The sequence below is a fragment of the Tamandua tetradactyla genome, chromosome 1 (assembly GCF_023851605.1).
Source record: "Tamandua tetradactyla isolate mTamTet1 chromosome 1, mTamTet1.pri, whole genome shotgun sequence".
NCBI lineage: Eukaryota > Metazoa > Chordata > Mammalia > Pilosa > Myrmecophagidae > Tamandua > Tamandua tetradactyla.
Window position 1 is genome coordinate 2,866,285 of NC_135327.1, and position 24,684 is coordinate 2,890,968.

The following is a 24,684-nucleotide window of genomic DNA, read 5'->3' on the forward strand; positions in this document are numbered from 1 at the left end:
AGCTCCAGAGAACGGTTAAAGGACCACAGTAACAGACCAAGCGCTGAATCAAGAGAAAGGCGACTTCAACGTGGAAGGCTCTCAAGGGCCCCGCTCCCTCCCCAGCCCTCACATGCTCAGCATGGAGCCATGCTCCAGTACTGGAAGGATCAGAGTAACCTTGGCGCACATACTGGGAGCTCCCTATGTCTGCACCCATCTGGTGGTGCCTGAGGGACTCGCTGTCCCAAAAGGAGCCCTACACGTAGAAGGCAGCTCACAGAGCTCTCCTACAATGAAATCACGTTGCCTGGGGCAAGGGTTGTTGGTTGTAGGACACACAGTGTAGTATCTGGATGAGGAAGCTATTTCCTGGGGAAGAAAGGTAATTTGTATCTATGTAAACAAGGAAATTCTTAAAGCCATGCAAACATACTCAATACAAGACATATGCCCATAAAGGATCAGGGAGGCCCCTACACAGCTCTGGAGCTACTCTCCTAAACTCATTGTATGGTAAGCTCTGAAGAACAGTACTCACACAGGTCAATCTGCAAACACTGGAAAAGGTGTTTTCTTTTGTTCCTTTTCTCTTTTTGTGTTAGCTCCTGGCCTTCAAGGAAAGCTCTATCATAACCCTAGGTAGATCCACACTTACCCCAGAGCCTAAATTCAAGCAATAACACAATGAAAAATCAAAACTTTCAGGTTGCAACAAAAGGTTGCAAAGAAACAAGAAGCACGGTCTAGACAAAGGAGAAGATCAGTGCATTGGAAACCATCAACTAGGAGACCCAGACCTGGAATATACCACAGAAAGACCTTGAAAAAATGATCCTAAATATGCTTGAAGAGCTAAAGGAAAACATGGACAAAGAACAAAAGGAAATTAGGAAAACAATAAATGAACACAAAGAGAATATCAATAGAGAGACAGAAATTAAGAAAAGGAACCAAACACAGCTGAAGATCGCAGTAACAGACATTTAAAATTCCCTAGAGGGACTGATTATAAAAATTCAGAAATGGATAGCACAATACCACCTAACTGTAATACAATAATGTTAGAACAGTGAATGAAGCTGAATGTGAGAATGACAGAAGGAGGAGGGCTGGGGGCACAAATGAAATCAGAAGGAAAGATATACAATAAAGACTGAGATGGTATAATCTAGGAATGCTTACAGGTAATAACGATAGTGACTAAACGCACAAATTTAAAAATGTTTTGTATGAGGAAGAACAAAGGAATGTCAATAATGCAGGGCGTTGAAAATAGATGGTAATTAATATTTTAAAACTTTAACTTATGTGTGAGACTAAAGCAAAAAATACTTATTTGGTATAAAACTTATATTTTGACTAGTGCATTTCCTAATATAACTTATGTGGACAGCATAACTGAACATAAGTACGTGGAACCTTAAGTAGGGCATGAGATTTTGTAGGTTTGTCCAGAGTGATGCCTCAATAAATCCCAGAAGGATTTGAACAGTGAATAAAAAAGTATTTGCAAAGTCCCCTTGGGGGAATGGTGAGAAAGGCAGAAAATTCAACTTCCCCGAGTAGAGAATTCTTGATATTCTCACAAGCAGTAGGGACAACGAAAGCAATAGGCTGAGCCCCCAATCTTGGGGTTTGTTCATATGAAGCTTAACCCCACAAAGGACAAGCAAAGTCTACTTAAAATTAGGCCTAAGAGTCTTTTGTTGCTCAGATGTGGCCTCTCTCTCAGCCAACTCGACAAGCAAACTCACTGCCCTCCTCCCTCTTTATGTGGGACATGACTCCCAGAGGTGTGGACCTTCCTGGCAACGTGGGACAGAAATCTTAGAATGAGCTGGGACTCAGCACTAAGGGATTGAGAAAACTTCTTGACCAAAAGGGGGAAGAGTGAAATGAGACAAAATAAAGTGTCAATGGCTGAGAGATTCCAAACAGAACAGAGAGGTTATCCTGGAGGTTATTCTTATGCATTATATAGATATCACTTTTTTTTTTTACATGGGCAGGCACCGGGAATCGAACCTGGGTCCTCTGGCATGGCAGGTAAGCATTCTTGCCTGCTGAGCCACTGTGGCCCAGATATCACTTTTTTAGTTAAGATGTAAGAGAGGCTGGAGGGAACTGCCTGTAAATGTAGAGCTGTGTTCCATGTTTCTTGATGATGATTGTATAATGATATAGCTTTCACAATGTGACTGTGTGATTCTGAAAACCTTGTGTCTGATGCTTCTGTTATCTATCTTATGGACAGATGAGTAAAACATGGATTTATAGTGGACACTCAATAAATGTGAGCAGCTATTACGATAAAAAAATGGGTTAAAAATAAATAAATAATAGGGAGAACAAATATTAAAATAAATTTAGTAGATTGAAATGCTAGTGATCAATGAAAGGGAGGGGTAAGGGGTATGGTATGTATGAATTTTTTTCTGTTGTCTTTTAATTTTTTATGAATTGATGCAAATGTTCTAAGAAATGATTATGATGATGAATATACAACTATGTGATAAAAAAAGAATGTTCATATTGTATGTTGACTGGTTTTATTAATAAAACTTAAAAAAGGAAAAAAAAAATTCCCTAGAGGGGTTTAACAGAAGGTTGGAGCTGGGAGAAAAAAGAATCAGTGAAGTTGAAGATAAGACAATTGTAATTATTCAGTCTGAGGAGTGGAAAGATGAAGAAACAGCCAAATAACTTGTATGACACAAGTATACCAATAATATTCACTGTAAGAACCCCAGAAGGAGAAGAGAAAAGGGGCAGAGAGAACATTCAAAGAAACAATGGTTGAAAACGTCCAAAGTTAAACAAAAGACAAGAATATGCACATCCAAGATGCTGAATGAACTCCAAACAGGATACTCCCAAATAGACCCAGGTCCTGCGTACAATCAGACTGTAGAAGACCAAAGATAAAGAAAGGATTCTGAAAGCCACAGAGCAGCAATGAGTCACACACAAGGAGCCTCAATAAGATTAAGTGCCGAGTTCTCATGAGAAACCATGGATGCCAAGAAGGAAGTGGGATGGCATATTTAAAACGCTGAAAGCAAAAAATTGCCAACCAAAAATTCTATATCCAGCAAAACTGTCTTTCAAAAACGAGAAGTGCAAAAGTGGTTCTATGGTAGAATGCTTGCCTATGGTGTAGAAAACCTGGATTCAATTCCCAGACTGTGTACCTTCCCCCCAAATAATGAGAGAGAATAAGATATCCCCTAAACGAAAGCTGGAGGAGCCCCTCATCACTAGGACAGCCCTAGGGGAGATATGATGAGAGTTCTCCTGCTGAAAGGAAAGGACAACAGCCAAGAGATCGAAGCCACGTGAAGGTCTCCAATGAGGGCAATGGCACGGATAAATCTAAACGCCAGCACTCTTGTGTTTTTGGTTTGTAACTCCTCTTTTTGCTTCTTATGGGAACCAAAGGGAAATTCATAAATTCTAAGAGAAATAAGTAATGTTGATTCATAATATATAAACATGTAATTTGTGACAAGAACTACATAAAGATGGAGGCCAGAGGGGTATAGGAACATAGCTTGTACATACTATTGTAGTTAAGTGGGTAACAAAGCAAATGAGATTGCTATAGATTTAGGATGCTAAATTTAAGCCCCACAGTAACTAGAAAGAAAATATCAGAGAATATCAAGCTCATACATTAGGACAGACATTCAAGTACAAGTTGCAGGGCTGAGGGGGCAAGGGGAAGGGGGAGTTAACACATAAGCAGTGTAGGGCTCCTGTTTGGGGAGATGGGAAGGTTTTAGAAACGGAAGGCGGTGAGGTGCTGCAATATCGTGAATGTGACGAACCCCACTAAACGGTATGCTTAGGAGGTTAAGATAGGCAAATTTACATTGTATATATGTTCCATGATTTAAAAAAAGACAGAGAAGGACAGAGCAACTAAAGAGACAATGACAATTAAATGCAATATATGGCCCTGGATGCAATCTAACAAGGGAGTAGAAGAGGCTCCAAGGGACATTACTGGGACATGTGAAAATTTATATCAATGTTAATGTTCTTACACTTAATTTCCCTTAAGCTAGTTACATACATAAATATCCTTGTTCTTAGGAAATGCACATGTTCAAGAAGCATGATGTATACAATCTATATTTAAGTGTTCAGAAAATGGACTGACAGACATGGACTGAGAGACAAACAAAATGATACGACCAACATGGCAAAATTTTAAAATGGTGGATCTGGGCATCTGGGGGATGGGGTCTGTTGGAGTTCTCTGTGTGGGGTTTGTGTTATTTTTGTAACTGTCCATTAAGTTTGAAAGTATTGCAAAATAAAAAGTTAAAAAATGTGTAAAAAGCTCTGCTAATCTTTGGCCTTTTTTGTGGGAAAAAAACCTGGCAAAGCTCAGAAAATGTCCTATCCCTGACAGATGTTTTTTCTTTAAATAAATCAGAGGCAAAGCAGTGGGATTTAGCTTGTAATGTATAAAAATAACACATGATGTCACCGCCAAGTAGGGCAAAATTCTTTATCACAAATTTTCAATATGCATAGCCACAATATGAGACAAATGTGAAAGGCAGCAAGCTAAGTAGCTTTCAGAACAGATCTTAAATTTTAAGAAAAATAATTATCAGATTTTGAAAGGTCTCAGCAGCATGATGTATGACAATTTCCTAATGAAGCTACAGAAATTTCTGCCAAGGGACAAGTAAAAAGCCAATGATGGAGAACTGGTGAAATTAATCACAGTAAATCCATTGGCAGGAATTCTCTGTAACCAGCAAAATGCTGCTGCAGAAGACTATTTTAACAACCCTGTTCAATGGAAAAATTACAATATAGTATATGGGGTATAAGCCCATTTAAATAAGATGAATGTATTTAAATAAAACATACGCATACACAGACCAAATTGTTAACCATATTATCTCAGGTAGTAACAGTATGTGTAATTTTAATTTCCTTCTTTTTTGCTTGTGTATTACTTTTAGGATAACAAAAATATTTTAAAGTCTGTCTGTTTTTTTCCAGGTCTGCTGGGTACCTCTTAAAACTGTCATTAATTTAGTCAGCTCTTCCTACAAAACTAGGGCAAACGTGGTGAAACAATGACTGGGCAGGGGGTAGGGTGGACAGGAGTAGAAGAGGAAAGGACCACACTAACTCATGTCAGATGTCTTTTATACAGCATCATCCTCAAATCCAATCAATCACAGGCTGAGGCATGATCCCTCTAATTTATGGCTGAGGAACCAGTTGCTCAGAGAGGTGAAAGAGCTGGCCCAGGGACACACAACCTGCCTACTTTAGGGACTCAAAACCCAGGTCAGACTGACTTTAAACCCTGAGCTGTCCACACTAGAAACAATCTCCCAACATAAGAATTCTGAATGTAGTCCACAGACAAGCTTAAAGAAAAGGCTAATGACCACAGAGCAGCTATGCTCACCCACGAGCCCATAAGGAGAGAAGTCAGCATTCAGATAAGTGGAAATCTTGTTCTCTAACAGAACATGGACTAACCCCGACAGTTCTCTTAACTCGTCTCTGAAACACTGTCCAGGGCTCTTTTCTCCAACTGTTCTGAATGGTCTGTGCCTTGTCTTCTGGTGCAGGTGGGTTGCCTACCCACAGGTTAACAGGCACCACGCAACACAAAGTTCAAGGGAACGCTCTGTATCGGCTAAATGCACCTGAGAATGCCTTACATTCATTTCCTTTCCCTAAAGACTTTAAAAAAAATGTTTGTTCTAGTTTGCTAGCTGCCGGAATGCAACTCACCAGAGATGGATTGGCTTTTAATAAAAGGGGATTTATTTTGTTGGTTCTTCAGAGGAAAGGCAGCCAACTTTCCACTGAGGTTCTTTCGGAAAGGCAGCCAACTTTCCACTGAGGTTCTTTCTTACGTGGAAGGCACAGGGTGGTCTCTGCTGATCTTCTCTCCAAGCCCCTGGGTTCCAACAACTTTCCCCGGGGTGACTACTTTCTGCATCTCCAAGGGCCTGGGCTGAGCTGCAAGTGCTGAGATGAGGAATGCCAAGCTGCTAGGCTGTGCTACCTTGCGATCTCTCATTTAAGCACCAGCCAATTAAGTCAAACGTCACTCATTGCAGCAGGCACGCCTCCTAGCCGACTGCGGATGTAATTAGCAACAGATGAGATTCACCTACCATTGGCTCATGTCCACAGCAACAGAACTAGGTGCTTTCACCTGGCCAAGTTGACAACTGAATCTAACTACCACAATGTTTTTATTGAGAAATCTTCACACACATACATTTCACACACGGTATACAATTGATGGCTCACAACACCACTACACAGTTGTGTATTCATCACCATGATCACTTCCTAGAACATCTGCATCACTCATGTAAGAGAAACAAAAAGATAAAAAAAAAAAAACACATACATACCATACACTCCACCCCCTCTCTCACTGACCACCAGCATTTCCATCTACTATAAATCAATTTATTCTACCCTCCGTCCCCCCTAGTATTTATTTATATCCTTTTTTTTTTTTTTTTTTTTACTCATTTGCCTACACCCTGGGCAAAAAGGAGCATCAGATACAAGGTTTCCACAATCACACAGTCACACTGTAAGCGTTATCCTAATGACTTATTGACAACTTATGCTCCATCTTTAATTTCTTGGACCCTATTAACTAGGGCAGAATACCAATGAACATTTGAAAAAATGTGCGGTTTCCAAAGCAGCTTTCACATAATAGCATCTTTTTTTCAAGATACTTTTTTATTTTAAAACGTTTTTATTATAAAACTAAAAAGGGCAAATAACAAGTGAAATATTGCAAAAATATAAAATCATTCATTTACTGCCCTGCTCTTCCACTATAACTAAAGCTAACAATTTTACTTTGTCATTTTTAAAAAATTATGTAATGGTGCATAATTTGCAACCATAATCATACCCATTCATACACTTATTTATTTTGTTTTACTTAATATAACATTTTCTCATGTTTTTCATAATATTCATTACTAATATGGGGTATACAAATCATTATTTATAGACTATCTCCCTAGACCAGGGGTTGCCAAACTATGGCCCATGGATTACATTTGGGCTGGGGTCTATTTTTGTATAGTCGACAAGCTATAAATAGTTTTTACATTTTTTCAAAGGTTGTAAAGAAAAAAAAGAGCATGTGATGAGATCATATATGGCTCTCAAAGCCTAAAATATTTATTATCTGGTCTATAAAGGACAGGCTGGCCAATCCTTGCCCTATATCAGGGCTGGCAGACTGTGACCCCTGCATGTGTAAAGAGTTTATTGGAGCACAGTCACGGCATTGTTGAAGAGTTGTGACAGAGACTGCACAGCCTGCGAAGCCTAAAATATTTATTCTGGCCCATAACAGAAAAATCTTGCTGACCCCTGAATCAAACTTTGAAGTAGTTTATAATTTGGGCTATTACTAGTAATGCCACCTAAATATCTTTGTGCATATAATTTTCCATAGATTGGACAACTTAGTTGGAAGAGACTAACAAAAATGGAATAACTGGGTTTAGTTAATAAAGACAGTTTTAAGGCTGATACTGTCCCATACTATCCTCGTAATATTCTAGGTATGATATAATAAAAGTTCTTGGTGACGGTAAGAGTGGAAAGTACGGCCCAGTACTCTTGTAGGTAGCACTTCCCTGGTCCCTGTTAAGCTAGACATGTAAGTTTCCATTAGTTCTGATTAAAAATGGGAGCAGAAAAAGCAGACAGAAGTAAACCCTTGAGGTATTGAGGTATATGTGAAGCACCACTCCAGTCTAGCTGTACTGGCCCAAAGGCATATGGAGAGTTGAGTAAGGGAAAGAGGTGGCAGTCTCAGTAACTAGTCAGCTGCAGCAGTAATAAACTAAGAGACAGCTGTAAGCATGGGATGACAGAAGAAACGTGTATTTCACCCTGTGAACATATCCTTGGCATAAACCTGTATATATATAATTGTAATTAAACTGTCTCCAGATAAGAAAATTCTAGAGCAATGACCCTATATTTTTTTAACAAAAAACATTTTCCTACCTGGGAAAGCTTTATTCTTCAAAAGAAAACCTATAGATGGACAAGCAAAGCCAACCCCAACTATCTCTGAGATGAAAGATGAAGCAGGCCTGATGGGTGCCAAATCCAATCTTATATGAATAAAATAAGCATCAGGAAGTATAGTTGTCATCTTCTAAGAGAAATATTCTGAGGGTCTGGTAATATAGATCCATCAGTAAGTTCATATTGTGGAATCAGACTCCACTATGGCCAAAGTAAAAGACATTGGCAAATCTGGGTCATGTTGTAATTTTTGGGATGCCCTCAAGATTTCCCTCATCCTATTATGGCTGAGGATGATTGATGGGTGTACGTGCTAATCTGTAACCCTTCTCCTTCCATCTCAGCACCCACAGGACAGATGAGCTGGAGGTCTGGGAATGCCACTCAGTCTACTTCATGCCAACTTTTATTCCCCATGAGGTCCAGGTAAACCGAGAATGCCATATAAACTTGGGTGGTACCTCCTACGTCTAATTCCATCATCTCTAAATACTTAGGGTGGGCCCCCATCCAGGTGTCCTCGGGGGCCCAGGAGTGGGCATCGCAGCCACCTGGTAGGCTGCCCTGGCCCACGCCGCTGCAGCTGGGGATTTCTCCATGCCAGGCCCGTGGGGCACACCTGTACACATCTTAAGGCGGGACCCTATCGGTCGCACTGTTCTTATTTTACAGCTTGAAAAGTAAGGCAAAGCGCGATAGCCCATAACTGGGAGTGAGGTCTGTCTACTGCCTCTGTCTGCCACAGTGCTGCCTCAACGCTGACCCTGAACTGGCTGCTTCCTCGTCTTCTGGACAACTCATGCAGAACATGAGTTCCTGGGACACACCCCGACCGACAGAAACAGAAGCCCTGAGGGTGGGGCCTGGGGATCCTACATTTCGTAAGTGCCCCCGAGTGAGGCTGCAGAGAAGCGGAGCCCAGAGACCGTTGCCGAAATGCAGAGCAAAGAAGGCAGAGGGTCCTCTCCTAACCACCTCTGAACCCTGACAGCATTCCTAACCCACGGAGAGAGAGACAAGGAAAGACAGTGCGTCAACCAATCACCCACAGGACAAGCAACCGTACACGCAGGGCCCGGAAACACGTGTCCCTTTGTTACGGGAACCTCTAGTTGCGCTACTTGAAGGAGGCAGGCTTTCCTCAGACCCACCCTCTTACTTGGTCAGGACAATGGAGACCGCATCATTGAGGATACTTTCTCCAAACACCAGCATGTTGAGGACGGGGTCCACGTGAAGTGCATTGAAAATCGCAATAGTAGCCACTGGATCGACGGCAGATATTAGGGAGCCAAATGCAAAACTGTAAGAAGACAAAAGGAAGGGGAATTCTACAATGCTGATCACTTGGTGCACGTATTAAAACAGAGACTATATTCATATAACATACTAATATACTCTGTAGCCGAAGTAACTACAGAACATGATGTCTTTCCTCCATTTACAGTATCGGTGAACTGACACGGGGGAGCGGTGAAAGGTCCTCTCAACAAGGACTTGTGTGGAAGGCACTGGCTTACCACAGTAAGTACTGAGACTATCTTGACCAATGTGGACAGCAGATGTTGGCTTAAATCCATCACACACTTCCCAACCTTCTTGGCCAGGGCAGCTGGACCATGATGGCTCGGGATCCTCCTCGGGGGTCTCTCCCCAAATGGCCCATGAGCTCCTGGGTCTGACTTCTGCTTTGTCCCCGGCAACCAACCCCTCAACGGCTACCATCTGTGACCAACCCCAGCTCACACTCAATTTTGCAACATCATAAAAAGGCAGCTCCAGCATGCTTTGGGGAGGGGTGGCTTAGGGGCACTGATGTCACCGCCCTCGCAGGCCAGCAGAGCTCACTGCATTACCCTGAGGGCCTAATTATCTCCAACAAATATTTGATGATAGCCTAATATGCTTCAGGCACTGAGACTAACACTAATGGCAAACATTTATATGGCCCTTACTATTGCCAGGCACTGTTCTAAGCCCTTTACGATAATCCACATTGTAATCGAATGAGACAGGACCATTATTATCTCCATTACGCATGAGAAAGTGAGGGACAAAAAGGTTAGGTGATGTGCCCAAGGTAAGAAAGCTATTAAGTGGCAGAGCCAGAATTCAAACACAGGCTCTCTGGCTCGGGGTCAGCACTCCTAAAGACTACACTGGACACAGAGACAATAAGAAAGTTAGGAAACACACAGGACCATTTTAGAAAATGACAAATGTTACAGAGGCAACAAACCAGAGTGACATGGCCTGGCAGAGGAAGGAGGAAGCAGGAGCTGCTCAGATTGGGTGGACATCTCTGAAGAGATGACACTTATTTGGACAAGGACGATCTGGAGGCAGAGGTAACAGCAAGTTACTTGAGAGGTGGGAACACACGTGGCTACCTGAGATTCAAAGTCAGTGTGGCAGTGGTGCAGTGAGGGCAAGAGGGTGAGAGAGGAAGGGCCACATCACACCGTGGGGCCCCAAAGGCTGCACGAGGAGTCTGATTCTCTTTTTCTCCCTTACTGTTCTTCAAGTCTTTTTTGCTGCCTTAAGCTGTGTGTTGGAACTGCTTTCTTTCCAGTAGAGTGGTTAGGTCCACCCTCCCCAACAATATAATACAAAGCACAGAGCACGAAGGGACAGCCCTGCAGCAGCGATGAGCTGAAGACCACCCAAAGTTCACTTCCCAGCCACCAAGCTCACGGTCTGGGAGGGCAGGAGGGCATGCTCCGTCTGACCCCATTGTCAAGCAGGCTTCCATGATAACTGGACTCCAGGATCAGGGAGAGGAGGGCTGACGAGAGGAAATGCTCGGCTGTCTTGCCAGTTGTGGCTCTCTTCGTAAATTGGTAATGCGGCACTCTGGTTCTCCTGGCAGCTCGCCGTGAGTTTGATGAATGTGAATTCATCCAGGACAGCCTGATTACCTCAAGGAACACCTCTGGATCTCAAACTGAGGACCAGATCCCTAAAGATGGACTCAGCTCAGACTTCGCTGCCCAGAAGCCCCCTGTCCTCTCAGAATTTTCTACATGTTGTCCATGGCTGTGACTTTCCCTGCCCCTTGTCACTGGGTACCATGTGGATGGACACCATGTCTTAGCTGTGGTCATATGCAGGACCTGTGCTGGGTCTGGGCCAGAGACATTTGTAGAAGGAAGGGAGGGAGTCAGGAGAAAAGGAGGGAGGGAGAGAAGGGCAGAGGGCGGAGGGAAGAAAAGGGAAACTCCACCAAACAACTGCCAACCTGGGAGGCCCTGAAGCCGTTATAATGCAACCCTGACCCAGAGCTTATTGTCTCTTCTCTTCTTTTATTCTCACTCTTATCACCCATAGCAACATTACTAGGGGCCCCAAAAGAAGGACTTCCAAAGCCTATCTCCTGATGGAGGAGGTGGAGGGAGAGGGAACCTGGAGAACTATGATGGATTTTGTGCTGAGCTGATTATGTACATCTCAGCTGGCCTCTCCCTGTCATTCCCAAGTAGGGCATAGAGAGGTAGACACCCACTGTCCTGCCTACCCAACATTTACTCCCCACCATTTCCCTGGTTCTCTTAACAGCACCCCAATTTCCCTTTGGGAAGCCACACCTCTCCTACTCCCCATCCATGCAGTTGTGTGGTGCTCTAAGTGTGGACAGGGGACCCAGGCTTGTCCAACAGGGCCATCACTAGGCATTTTACTGCATCATCGGGAAACAGGCTCTTCCTTTTTGGCAAGGCTGGCAGAGGTGAGGGCTGTCAGATATGAGCCTGGGGCTGTCAGTGTCACATGTGTCACCATGTAGGGGAACCTGCAGAGAATGGGCCAATCACAGGAGCTGAGCTAAGACACGGCCAGGAGAGATTTCCCTGGAGGCAGTCTGCTGGAAACCATCACCTCACGGACACTTCAGTCCTGCAAGCCCACAAACTAGTTTTCTGGATTTTGTTTTTTTTTGGCTTAGTTTGTACTGGCGTTGCATTGAAAGAGGCCTGACTGATACACCCTGGCACCGTCCCTGTGGCATTATGAACTGGAAATCACAGACAGATCAGTGAATGGGTAGAGAGATAGACAGACTGGAAATACGTATTATAAAAGCAAATATGCAGGGTGGGCCATGGTGGCTCAGCAGGCAGGGTACTTGCCTGCCATGCTAGAGAACCGGGCTTGATTCCCGGGGCCTGTCCATGTTAAAAAAAAAAAAGCAAATATGTAGGTGATGGACGTACAGGTGTCCACTGTGCAGTCTTCTACCTTTTCTGTATGTTTGAAAGTTCTCATAATAGAAAATCAGGAAATATGCTTTGCATGAATCATATGACACATTTAGCTCAGGTTGGGAACCTAAATTGGGGCAGACTATTCCTGAAAGTGAATCCAAAGAAGTTGGACATATGAACTGTCTGAATCAAGAGGCCTGAATCTAAAGAATCATTTGACCTTAGTGTCAGTTGCGCCATTTCATACTTTCGTGACCCAGTCTTTCAAGAGGCTAAAAGCTAGAAACTCAACTTAAATGCCTGCTTTATTCCATCATCTCAAAAGATAGCAATGTCAACAAAATAGAAAGGAAATGGACTGGGGGGAGAATATCTAGTACTAAGAGAGAAATATCTTTCCTGCAAAAATATCACTAAGACAAAATCTGTGCAACAAAGTCATTTTTATACTGTTTTTTTTTTATAGTGTGGAGGTGGCCTGTAGGTCCATGTTTGTCCTGCACGGTACTTTCGAAAAATTGAATAAGTTTGTCAGTATTTTTAAATTGGAAAATTTTCTGTAAAAGTCTAGAAATCTGGCTCCTCTTGAAAAAAATTTTTTTTTTTTTTTTTTTTTTAGAAGGAAGGAAGGAAGGAAGAAAGGGAAACATCTTTAAACATTTTCTTGTTTTATTGTATTTTGTTTTTCCGTTTTTTGTTACATGGGCTGGGGCCGGGAATCGAACCGAGGTCCTCCGGCATAGCAGGCAAGCACTTTGCCCGCTGAGCCACCGCGGCCCGCCCCTGAAAAAAATTTTTAAAAGCAACTAGTAATTTTGGGTCTACATCCTGACACGGTTATTATTAACGGGAGCTGAGAAGGCGCAGGGGGTGTTCTCTCAGCCATCACCGCTTCCACTGCTGGACTCACACCTGGCCAGCTTCCCTCCGCTGGGAGTGCTCCCCAGCTCTGCAGCTCTACAGACACTATGGACTTGTGACTTCTGGTTAGGCTGCCCCAGAGTGGTCCCCCGCCAATCTGTGGAACAGTCACTTCTTAAGAGGGAAGGAAGTGCCTGTACATAGAGAAAGAGATACTACAGGCTCTTATTCTGCTTATCTAACAGGTAATTGTTTTGTTCCTCTCCCCATGAACAACCCAACCATCAATTCAATTCAATTCCCCCCAAAATTTATCAAGCATTTTCTGCGTCCCCAACAGTTATGTCCCAAACAGGTTGAGGGCTTGAGTGCTCTGTCACCTTCTTATACATCAACTGGGTTTAGGTCATTTTTTTCCACTTGTAAAATATCTACAAAAGTGCAGGACATCAGGTCTGCTTTATTTCCAGTGGCTACGGAATAGGAATGTGATATTTGCTATTTGTTTATAAATCAAGAATTATCTTATAACAAAAGCGCCAAAACTTGTATCCCTAGGAATACAAAGATGGGATTCACATAATCAGAGGAACATTTCCCATGAAAAGGGCTCCGAGCTGCAGCTAGAGACTGAAAACTCTGGCCTGCCTGAGGGGAAGTGCCTGGGGCTGAACACTGGGCTCCAGCCATCTGACGGTGGGCACAGAAACGAAACAAGGCCACAGCCTTGCTGGACTTCACAGGGAGGGGGAAGCAGACTGCACTCTGCTGGTGTATTTTCCAGAACCAGATCTGGCAGCTTCTGAGAGGTGGCTGCGAGGCTGCTTCATGCTAAGCAGGTTACAAAAACTCCCACATTGGGATCCTAGAGGCAGCCCTGACAGCTCACTCTAGCAGCTCCGGACTAGGGGGTCCAAACAGAGCCCTGGGGCTGCTGCTCCCCTCCGTCCCCCACTTGGTGGGAACCTCAGAATAAAGAGTCCCACCTCACTCTCCCTTTCCTCCACCCCCACTCAATCAAGAGGAAACTTTTCCTTAGGGCTGCTGAAAAGTATTGGAAATTAGGCTGAAGAGGATTCTTAATAAAAGAACAATGGTGCAATGTATTATGCGTGTTGGGGGGGTAGTTGACTAAACAGTTATTCCTTCCAAAGCTTAAACTAAATTAATTGTTTCGATTAAAAAATGCTCTGACTGGGAATCTCCAAAATTGCTCAATATAGTATGATTCATTTCACAGGCAAATTAATTCAGATAAAATCATAAGAAAAAAAGAAAAAAAAAAGAGAAGAAGAGAGAGAGAGAGTACTAGACTCAGGAAGCAGAACAGAGAGAACCTTCCCAATCTGAAAAGGAGTCACAGGAGCATTATAGGATGAAGGGCTTACCTGTCCGTCATGTTGAGTTTAGAGATTACATCAGCCTGTAAAACAAAACACACAAAGACATACACACACACACACAAAAACCCCCTGGAGAACAGCCAAGATTAAAATGTCCATTAGTGCTTTATTACAAACTCAGACGGACATTAATCTTCAGTCTCAAACCATTAAAAAAACAGATAAAACTCCCAAGCTTTAGTTTAAGCATGAAGTCGAACACCATACAACAAAAGTACGGAAAAGAATGCTACATTTTTAAAGCCCAATTAACCATAGTTTTCTTCTCTAAAGTTTATTTCTATTTGATATTACCAGAAACTGAGCAATGAACAAGGTTCAAAACAGATTTATTCTGGTGCCAACAGGGCAACAGTAAAGGTGGAAATCAGAGGGAACAGGCTTCAGCCTGCTGCTGTCAGATCTGACACACGATAAGGTACAGGACGCCCACTCGGGGGCAGTGGGAAATGGTTTAATGATGGCAGAAAATCCAAAGCACGTAATTTTACAGATGGACAGCCTCAGATTGAGTGAACAGATTCCAAATCTTCTTTGATTTAAAAAACGTAATGTTTCATTAAAGAAAAAAAAAAAACAACAACCAAAACATTCAACACTGATTCAGATTACTTGACAACACATGGATATTGTGATAATGTGAAGCTCTTGATGGTATATATTCTGCTTTATTTTCAGTCCAAGGCTTAATATGGTAATGGTTTGCAATTAAGATCAAATACTTTGGGGTTTTGGAAGACAGTCACTCAATTCTGGGTGCCCACACTCTTCCGGGGCTCTGAGAAGCCATTCTACCACAGGACTGGGGCCCCTTCCCGGAGGCATCCTTCCCTGCCGGTGACCCCGGGCCCCGGAGGTGCTCCCTCTGCTGCCCTCCCTGAACCAGCTTTAGGAGGACAGGTTCTCGAAGTTTTTCAAAGAGGTTTATCTTACCTGACCTAGAAAATAAATTCCTCCACCTACTACAAAAGCAGAAATTGCCGTGCCAAAGACAGCAAACAGGGTGATGGAGCCAATATTTTGGAAGAAGTTACCCTGTTTGAAAAAGAAGAAATTGGAGACATGATTAGGAAAGCCGGTGCCGTGGCCAAGGCCCGGGCTCCCACAACCGCCCCTCCTCACAGGCCTGCCTCCTGTCTGGCAAGCTGGAAACCGGCCTCTCCCCTCACCCCACGCCAATCCCACCAGCGTGCAGCTCTCCTGCTTCTCCCCATCACTGCCGCCACTGCCCAACCCCGGCCACCATCCCCCTCACCTGGACATCAGGTTAGATGCCCACGCCTCCTCGTGCCCACGCCTGGCCCCTTTCATTCCACTCTCCAAGTGTGTCGAGAATGATCCTTGCAAAATGCAAATCTGACTTGTCTTCCTCATCTGATTCCCATTCTCAACCGAGCTGCTGTAATGGGCTAAAACGGAGCCGAAGCCTGGATGCTGGGGCCCTGGGACACCCACCCTCTGGGCTCTGCCCCCTGCCCCACGCAGAGAACCCCTGCATGTTCTCTGAGGGGTTCATGCTTCCTGCAGACGCTGGGTCTTTACACACAGCGCTCCCCCGATCCCCCTTTCCTTCTCCTCCTTTGCCCACTGAACTTCAGGCTAAGCTTTCACCCCTTGTGACTTCCTTTGGGAAAGTCTCCTTGACCTCTCACGCCCAGTCAGATCATGGCCTAAGTTCTCAGTGTACAATGACCTCTCCTGCAGCACCCGACGTGGATAAAGCTGCACTCAGGTGTTTAAGGACCCGACAGATGAGCCTTTCCCACTGTCTGAAGGCAATGACCATCACCTTTTGCACAATCCCACCACCGGCACACTGCCTGGCTGATGGAAGGGGCCCAATAAATACACACTGAAGGAACTATGTCTCAGATCTGATTGAAGCCCAAGGTCCACACAATTATAATTTCGGACATAACTGAGAAAAAGATGTATTGTTACAATGACTGTCAAGATGATTAGGTTATACTATCAGAAACACCTTATTGTTATTAAACAATCTTATTTCACTCTGTTAATATCCTTATCAAATATATATGTTTCCACCTTTACTTCACAGCATTTAAGAGAAAATAGTGAAGTTCAAATAGCATGGTACCTTTCAAATTCACGACACTGAGGACATGACGCTGTTTATTGGAATCCTGTGATTCGGGACAACCACACAGGGGCCTTGATGCTCCATGATTATGGGTGTGGGTAGGAATCCCTTCTTGTGCTCACGAATTGTCAAGCTATGGACACCAGGAGTCAATATTTTAAAGCTGACTTTGCGACCGAGAAATCAGGATTTAAAGGATGATTTTGATTGCTGAATCATTATATAGATATTCCTTTTTGCTTTTTGGTATATTGGAGTAGACAGAGGGAAATACCTAAAATCTCTAAACTGTAATCCAGGTGCCTTGATCTCTGATGATGATTGTATAGTCTTTATTTTCTGCCCTGTGATCGTAAAAGCCTCGTCGACTAACCTTCAATTGTACCCAGTTATCCAGTTTTTCAACTTTAGAGTCTTAGAATCACTTGTATTCACTAAAGACAGTCTGTAATGTTTATTTATTTATTTAAACTTTTTATCGTATAGTATAACATATATACAAAGCAAAGAAATAAAAAAGCAATAGTTTTCAAAGCACTTTTCAACAAACAGTTACAGGACAGATCCCAGAGTTTGTCATGAGCTACCATTTGATCCTCTCAGATTTTTCCTTCTGGCTGCTCCAGAATATAGGAGGCTAGAGGGCTTAAATATTTTTTTATCACCACAATCGACTTTTTCCCTTCTTTTTTTTCTGTGAAAAATAACATAGAAAAAACCAATAAATTTCAAAGCACAGCAAAAGAATTAGTTGTAGAACGTTTTTCAGAGTTTGGTATGGATTACAATTCCATAATTTCAGGTTTTTACTTGTAGCTGCTCTAAGATACTGGAAACTAAAAGAGATATCAATTTAATGATTCAGCAAGCATATTCACATTTGTTAAATCATATCATTGTATAACTCCACTATCACCTTTGATCTTTCTACTCCTCTCTTCAGGGGTATCTGGGTTATGGCCATTCTAACTTTTTCATGTTGGAAGGGGCTGTCATTAATATGGAGTAGGGAATTGGAACTAGCTGATGTTCTGCAGAGGCTGGGCCCTCTAGGTTTCAGGACTTATCTGGCCCAGGGACCCATCTGAAGGTTGTAGGTTTCTGGAAAGTTACACTAGTACATGGAACCCTTGTGCAATCTTATATATTGCCCTAGGTGTTCTTCAGGACTGGCTGGAATGGTCCTGGTTGGGGCTGGGGTTGGCAGGTTATGATAGGAAGCTTGCGTAAGAGCAACGTACAGAGTAGCCTCTTGACTCTATTTGAACTCTCTGCCACTGATACTTTATTAGTTATACTTCTTTTCCCCCTTTTGGTCATGTTACAATTGTTGATCCCATAGTGCCAGGGCCGGATTCATCCCTGGGAGCCATAATGTTTATTAATGATGGATCCTGGGTCAGTCCAAAACCTACCGCAAGTCCAAAGTTATTTTGATAACCAAGACTGGATCTAACCAAAATGGGCCTGCCTGACATGTGCAATAGCTTAGACTTTAACCTACAAGTGACCCACACTTCAATATACTAAAAATCCCACCCATCCCGCCAATTTCTTAAACACATTCTGTGACTAAGCATCATGGGGCCACTGTGCTCATTATCCTAAACCTGGCCCATCCTTTTCTCTAATAAAACTACCTGAATTACTGCAGTTTGGGGAGATAGATTTTGGGGCGCTAGGCCATCTGCTCTCCTACTATGTGCCTAGTAATCAACTCTTCTCTCTTTGAAATCCTGGTGTCTCAGGAATTGGTTACTGAGCGTGTCAGGCAAAAGAATCCATGGACCTTGCCCAGTAACAATCTCAAGGAGTGTCATCAGGGAGGTTTGTGGGAAGATGATGGAGTAGGAAGCTCCAGGAATCAGTTCCTTCATCAGAACAACTATTAAACAGGCAGAACCATCTGGATGAAAACTCTAGAGCCCAGCAGAACACATTTTGGCATCAGGGGGAGAGTGGAAGGCAGGAGCTGGTAAATACCAGTGAATCACTCTCTTTGTACAGTGCTGACTACCACCCACTCCCACTCTTGCGTCAGGGAGCAGTGGAGTCCAGCCCCTGGCATAACTTGCTGGTGCCAGAGAAGGTCATAAAAATCTACCTCCCCAGGATCTGGGATGGGCACAGGATTATCACTGATCACAGTTTTTGACGAGCAAGGGCCCAGCTCTGACGGTGGCCACTGTTTCAACCACCCTGGGCAAAGGTGGCAGGGGAGACATAAATCAGTATGCTTCCCCAGAGCTATGGAAGACAGGGGAAAGGCTGCATGTCCTGGGAAGGTCAAAAACACAGCTTTACATCACAACAAGGAATCTTGAACAAGGCATGAAATTTTGTTGGTTTGTCCAGGCTAGTGTGATATCCTGATAAATCTCAGAATGATTTGGACCGTGAATAAAGAAGTACTTGCAGGGTCCCCTTAAGAGAATGGGGAGAAAGGGAGAAAAATTTAACTTCCCCATTTGGAGAATTTCTGATACTCTTGCAAGCACTGGGGAAAACCAAATCAACGGACTGAGCTCCTGATCTTGGGGTTCACCCTATGAAACTTCCCCCTGTAAAGGATAGGCTAAGCCTACTTAAAATTATGCCTAAGAGTCACCCCCAGAGAACCTCTTCTGTTGCTCAGATGTGGCCTCTCTCTCTAAGCCAAAATGGCAAGGGAACCTACTGCCCACCCCTCCTACGTGGGACATGACTCCCAGGGGTGTGAATCTCCCTGGCAACATGGGACAGAAATCCCAGGGTGAGCTGGAACTGGCATTAAGGGATTGAGAAAACCTTCTTGATGAAAAGGAGGAAGAAAGAAATGAGACAAAGTGTCAGTAGCTGAGCTATTTCAGAGTCAAGAGGTTGTTCTTATGCATTATATAGATATCCCTTTTTAGTTTATGGTGTATTTGAGTGACTAGAGGGAAATATCTGAAACTGTAGAGCTGTGCTCCAGTAGCTTTGTTTCTTGACGACTGTATGAAGATAGAACGTTTACAATGTGACAGTGTGATTGTGAAAACCTTGTGTCTGATGTTCCCTTTATCTAGGGTATGAGAGAAAAGTAAAAAAATATGGATAAAAAAACAAAAAATAGGGGCAACACAGGTTAAAATCTATTGGGTAGATGGAAATACTAGTGGTCAAGGACAGGGAGCGTAAGGGGTCTGGTATGTGTGAGTTTTTCTTTTTCTTTTTCTGGAGTGATGTAAATGTTCTAAAAAATGATTATGGTGATGAATATACTACTATGTGATGATAATGTGAGCCACTGATTGTATACCATGTATAGAATGTTTGCATGTTAAGAATGTTTCAGTTTGTATGTTGTTTTGTCAATAAAAATATTTAAAAAAAAAAAGAAAAGAAAAGAAAGCACAGCTTTGGGGTTGTGGAAGAAGCACCTGACACCCCTCCTGGCCACTCTGTCATCCCCTCCCCAGGGCTGTGGGTCCCTGGCTTTATTTTGGCTGGGAAAGACTGACGGGAAACTGTTCTCCAGGGTGCCCCACTTAGAATCCCCAGAAATTGCCCCCCTGGCAAAAGAAGCGTGAGAAAATGAAAGCAGGATAAGCAACAACTGAGGCAAAGGCTCACCTGCTCTAAGTCTGGCAGTGGAACACCTTCTCCCTCTCCTGGGAAGTCAAAGAGGCATTCAACTCCTATAAAGAGGGAAAAACTAAGGCCACTAGTAAGCACAAGTTCAGGGCAAGACACAGGATCAGAAAAGACAGGGAGAATCCTGAATTTTGCATTCACCTTGGGAAGACCTTCTGGATAAGAAGACACTCAAGAAAATTTCTGTCCTATCACCATCTGGTTACAAAATCACAAAAGAGACCTCAGAGAATAAATCCCAGGGCTAACATTTAAAATATTAAAACAGACTTCTGGGCCAAGATGGCGGCTTAACAATGTGCACATTTTGGTTCATCCTCCAGAACAACTACTAAATAACCAGACACAGTACAACAGCTCCTGGGGCCACGTCAGTGACTGGACACATAGTTAACCCAGTCTGGACCAGCTGGACCAGCTGCGAAACCCCCCAGAATTGTGAGTTCCCCAAGCTGCGGTGGCCAGCGCCCCTCCCCCACAGGCTGCTTCCTAGGGGTGAAAGGAAAGAGACTTTACCAGCAGCAGGGGCTGAGCCCAACTAAACACCAATTGTGGAATTGATTAACAAATTCTGACAACTAAAAATAGGCCCCCAGCTCAGGTGAACCTGGTCAAAGCGGTGGTCACTCATTTTTGCCCCGGTGCCAAGGGGGCAGGGCTGACAGAAAAATTAAAAAAAAAAAGAAACAGGTTTTTGTGGCTGTGTTTCTACAAAGGCTTGACTGCCTTTGGATACAGTGGCTGGACTTCTCAGGCTGCAACTGCCCCAGGCATAGGCAGAAACAAGCTCATTTGAGGGGCCTTGTCTGGAGCCTGTGCGTTCCCCAGGGGAGGGGAGAAGCCCAACTCAGGTGGAACCCCTCCATCAAGGAATTCAGACACCAGGGCTTGGTAATTTGAAGCCATTTAAACCAGACTACAACCTCTCCTCTGTCTCCACCACAACCCCAGCAGGGAGAGTCTGCCAAAGTTAAAGGTGCTGCATCATCTTATGCTGGTGGGACCTGCAGGCAGACAAGCACCACATACTGGGCAGGATAAGAAAAACAGAGTCCAGAGACTTCACAGGAAAGTCTTTCAACCTGCTGGGTCTCACCCTCAGGGAAAACCGACGCAGATGACTCTTTCCTCCTGATATGAGGCCAGGTAGGTCTGGGAAAATCCGGCTGGGGTCTATAATACCTATGTAGACCCTCCTAAGAGTGGAGGGAAAAAGGCACCATACAAGCAGGGCAAGAAACAAGAAAACAAGAACTGAAAAATTCTCCTCTGTTAAACAAAACTTAAGCTAGAGGTCCAGATAAAGCTGAACTGAATGTCAAAGAACAGATAGACAACAAATTCATACAGCAAGAAAACCCTAGGTAAAAGAAGTGAAAGCAATCTCCAGAATAAACTAATTAAGGTAATTAAATGCCTAGACACCAGCAAAAAATAATAAATCACACTAGGAAAACTGAAGATATGGCCCAGTCAAAGGAACAAACCAACAATTCAAATGAGATACAGGAGCTGAAACATTTAATTCAGAATATACGAACAGACATGGAAAACCTCATCAAAAACCAAATCAATGAATTGCGAGAGGATATAAAGAAGGTAAGGAATGAACAAAAAGAAGAAATTGAAAGTCTGAAAAAACAAATCACAGAACTTATGGGAATGAAAGACACAGTAGGAGAGATGAAAAAAGCAATGGAAACCTACAATGGTAGATTTTGAGAGACAGAACATAGGATTAGTGAACTGGAGGATGGAACATCTGAAATCAGGCAAGAAAAAGAAAATATAGAGAAAAAAATGGAAAAATATGAGCAAGGACTCAGGGAATTGAAAGACAATACAAAGCACACAAATATACGTGTTGTGGGTGTCCCAGAAGGAGAAGAGAAGGGAAAAGGAGGAGAAAAACTAAATTATCACTGAAAATTTCCCAACTGTTATGAAAGACTTAAAATTACAGATCCAAGAAGTGCAGCGTACCCCAAAGAGAACAGATCCAAATAGACGTACTCCAAGACATTTACTAATCAGGACGTCAGAGGTCAAAGAGAAAGAGAGAATCTTGAAAGCAGCAAGAGCAAAGCAATCCATCACATACAAGGGAAGTCCAATAAGACTATGCATAGATCTCTCAGCAGAAACCATGGAGGCAAGAGGACAGTGGGATGATATATTTAAATTATTAAAAGAGAAAAACTGCCAACCAAGAATTCTATATCCAGCAAAATTGTCCTTCAAAAATGAGGGAGAAATTAAAACATTTTCAGACAAAAAAATCACTGAGAGAATTTGTGACCAAGAGACCAGTTGTGCAAGAAATACTAAAGGGAGCACTAGAGACAGATACAAAAAGACAGAACAAAGAGGTGTGGAGAAGAGTGTAGAAAGGAAGACTATGAATAAAGGTAAAAAGAAGGAGAATCAGCGGACCCGCCCGCCCTCCTCTCCCCTCTTCCGCCTTCACCGGCTCCTCCGCCACCAGCCTCGACGGCCTTGCCGCCCTCGCCTTTCCTCCTCCAGAACAGCTGCTGGGGGAGTGGAGATAGTGCAGAGCAGCTCCCGGGGCCACGAGGAGGATCAGGCGGACGGCGTGCCCCATCCTGGAACGGCTGACTATCTGGGGGAACCAGCTCCGGTGAGATCACCAAGGGGCACGGGCTTTCCTGGGTGGGACGGCAAGCAACCGGAGTCCCTCCCTTCCACCTTCCCAGGCCAGCTGGTAGAATTGGACAGGCGGTCCCCTTGGGCCGCGGCGGCTGGTGCCCCTGCCACGCGAGGCCCCCCGGACCAGCTGGGAGAGTTGGGTCGGAGGTCCCCAGACTGCGGAGAACGGTGACCGGGGGATCCCTTCCAAACACGTGACTCCCCCGTCCGGCTGGGAACGGTGCACTCTCCCGGGCTGCGACAGCTAGCGCCCTCCCGCCATGCTTGGTGCCCTGGGCCGACTAGCTAATTCGGCCGGACGCTCTCCCGTGCTGCGGCGGCCGGCGACCCTCCCCGCATTCAGAACCCCGGGCCGGCTGGCACTCTTCCAGGACGCTTCGGCTGCCGAACCTCAACTACGGCGAGAATTTTCCAGAGTTAAAGGACCCAGAGCAACTTTCACTGGTGGAACCCGTGGACAAACGTGTGCCACGAGCGCCACCTACTGGGCAGGATAAGAAAAACAACCCAGAGATTGCACAGAAAAATCTTTCAACCTGTGGGGTCGAACACCCAGGGAAATCTGACTAAATGCCCAGACGCCAGCAGAAGATAACGGATCATGCTCAGAAAATTGAACATATGGCCCAGTCAAAGGAACAAACCAATAGTTCAAATGAGATACAGGAGCTGAAACAACTAATGCTGAATATACGAACAGAAATGGAAAACCTCTTCAAAAACGAAATTGATAAATTGAGGGAGGACATGAAGAAGACATGGGCTGAACATAAAGAAGAAATAGAAAAACTGAAAAAACAAATCACAGAACTTATGGAAGTGAAAGATAAAGTAGAAAAGATGGAAAAAACAATGGATACCTACAATGACAGATTTAAAGAGACAGAAGATAGAATTAGTGATTTGGAGGATGGAACATCTGAATTCCAAAAAGAAACAGAAACTATCCGGAAAAGAATGGAAAAATTTGAACAGGGTATCAGGGAACTCAAGGACAATGTGAACCACACAAATATACGTGTAGTGGGTGTCGCAGAAGGAGAAGAGAAGGGAAAAGGAGGAGAAAAACTAATGGAAGAAATTATCACTGAAAATTTCCCAACTCTTATGAAAGACCTAAAATTACAGATCCAAGAAGTGCAGCGCACCCCAAAGAGATTAGACCCAAATAGGCGTTCCCCAAGACACTTACTAGTTAGAATGTCAGAGGTCAAAGAGAAAGAGAGGATCTTGAAAGCAGCAAGAGACAAACAATCCATCACATACAAGGGAAACCCAATAAGACTATGTGTAGATTTCTCAGCAGAAACCATGGAAGCTAGAAGACAGTGGGATGATATATTTAAATTACTAAAAGAGAAAAATTGCCAGCCAAGACTCCTATATCCAGCAAAATTGTCCTTCAAAAATGAGGGAGAAATTAAAACATTCTCAGACAAAAAGTCACTGAGAGAATTTGTGACCAAGAGACCAGCTCTGCAAGAAATACTAAAGGAAGCACTAGAGTCAGATACAAAAAGACAGAAGAGAGAGACATGGAGAAGAGTGTAGAAAGAAGGAAAGTCAGATATGATATATATAATACAAAAGGCAAAATGGTAGAGGAAAATATTATCCAAACAGTAATAACTCTAAATGTTAATGGACTGAATTCCCCAATCAAAAGACATAGACTGGCAGAATGGATTAAAAAACAGGATCCTTCTATATGCTGTCTACAGGAAACACATCTTAGACCCAAAGATAAACATAGGTTGAAAGTGAAAGGTTGGGAAAAGATATTTCATGC

General features: G+C 43.6%; 1 protein-coding gene across 4 annotated transcripts in view; it reads right to left on the reverse strand.

Moving 5' to 3' along the window:
* SLC9A8 (solute carrier family 9 member A8) overlaps positions 1-24,684 on the reverse strand; it is a 96,298-nt gene that overhangs the window by 34,608 nt on the left and 37,006 nt on the right. For 3 of the 4 annotated variants that reach the window (XM_077167024.1, XM_077167007.1, XM_077167031.1), the window contains exons 6-8: positions 15,446-15,547; positions 14,498-14,532; positions 9,209-9,352 (exon numbers count right to left, since the gene is read on the reverse strand). In XM_077167024.1, the coding sequence (XP_077023139.1) occupies positions 9,209-9,352; positions 14,498-14,532; positions 15,446-15,547 (281 nt within the window). The remainder of the gene's footprint in view (positions 1-9,208; positions 9,353-14,497; positions 14,533-15,445; positions 15,548-24,684) is intronic. The other variant, XM_077167016.1, reaches the window with a different exon arrangement.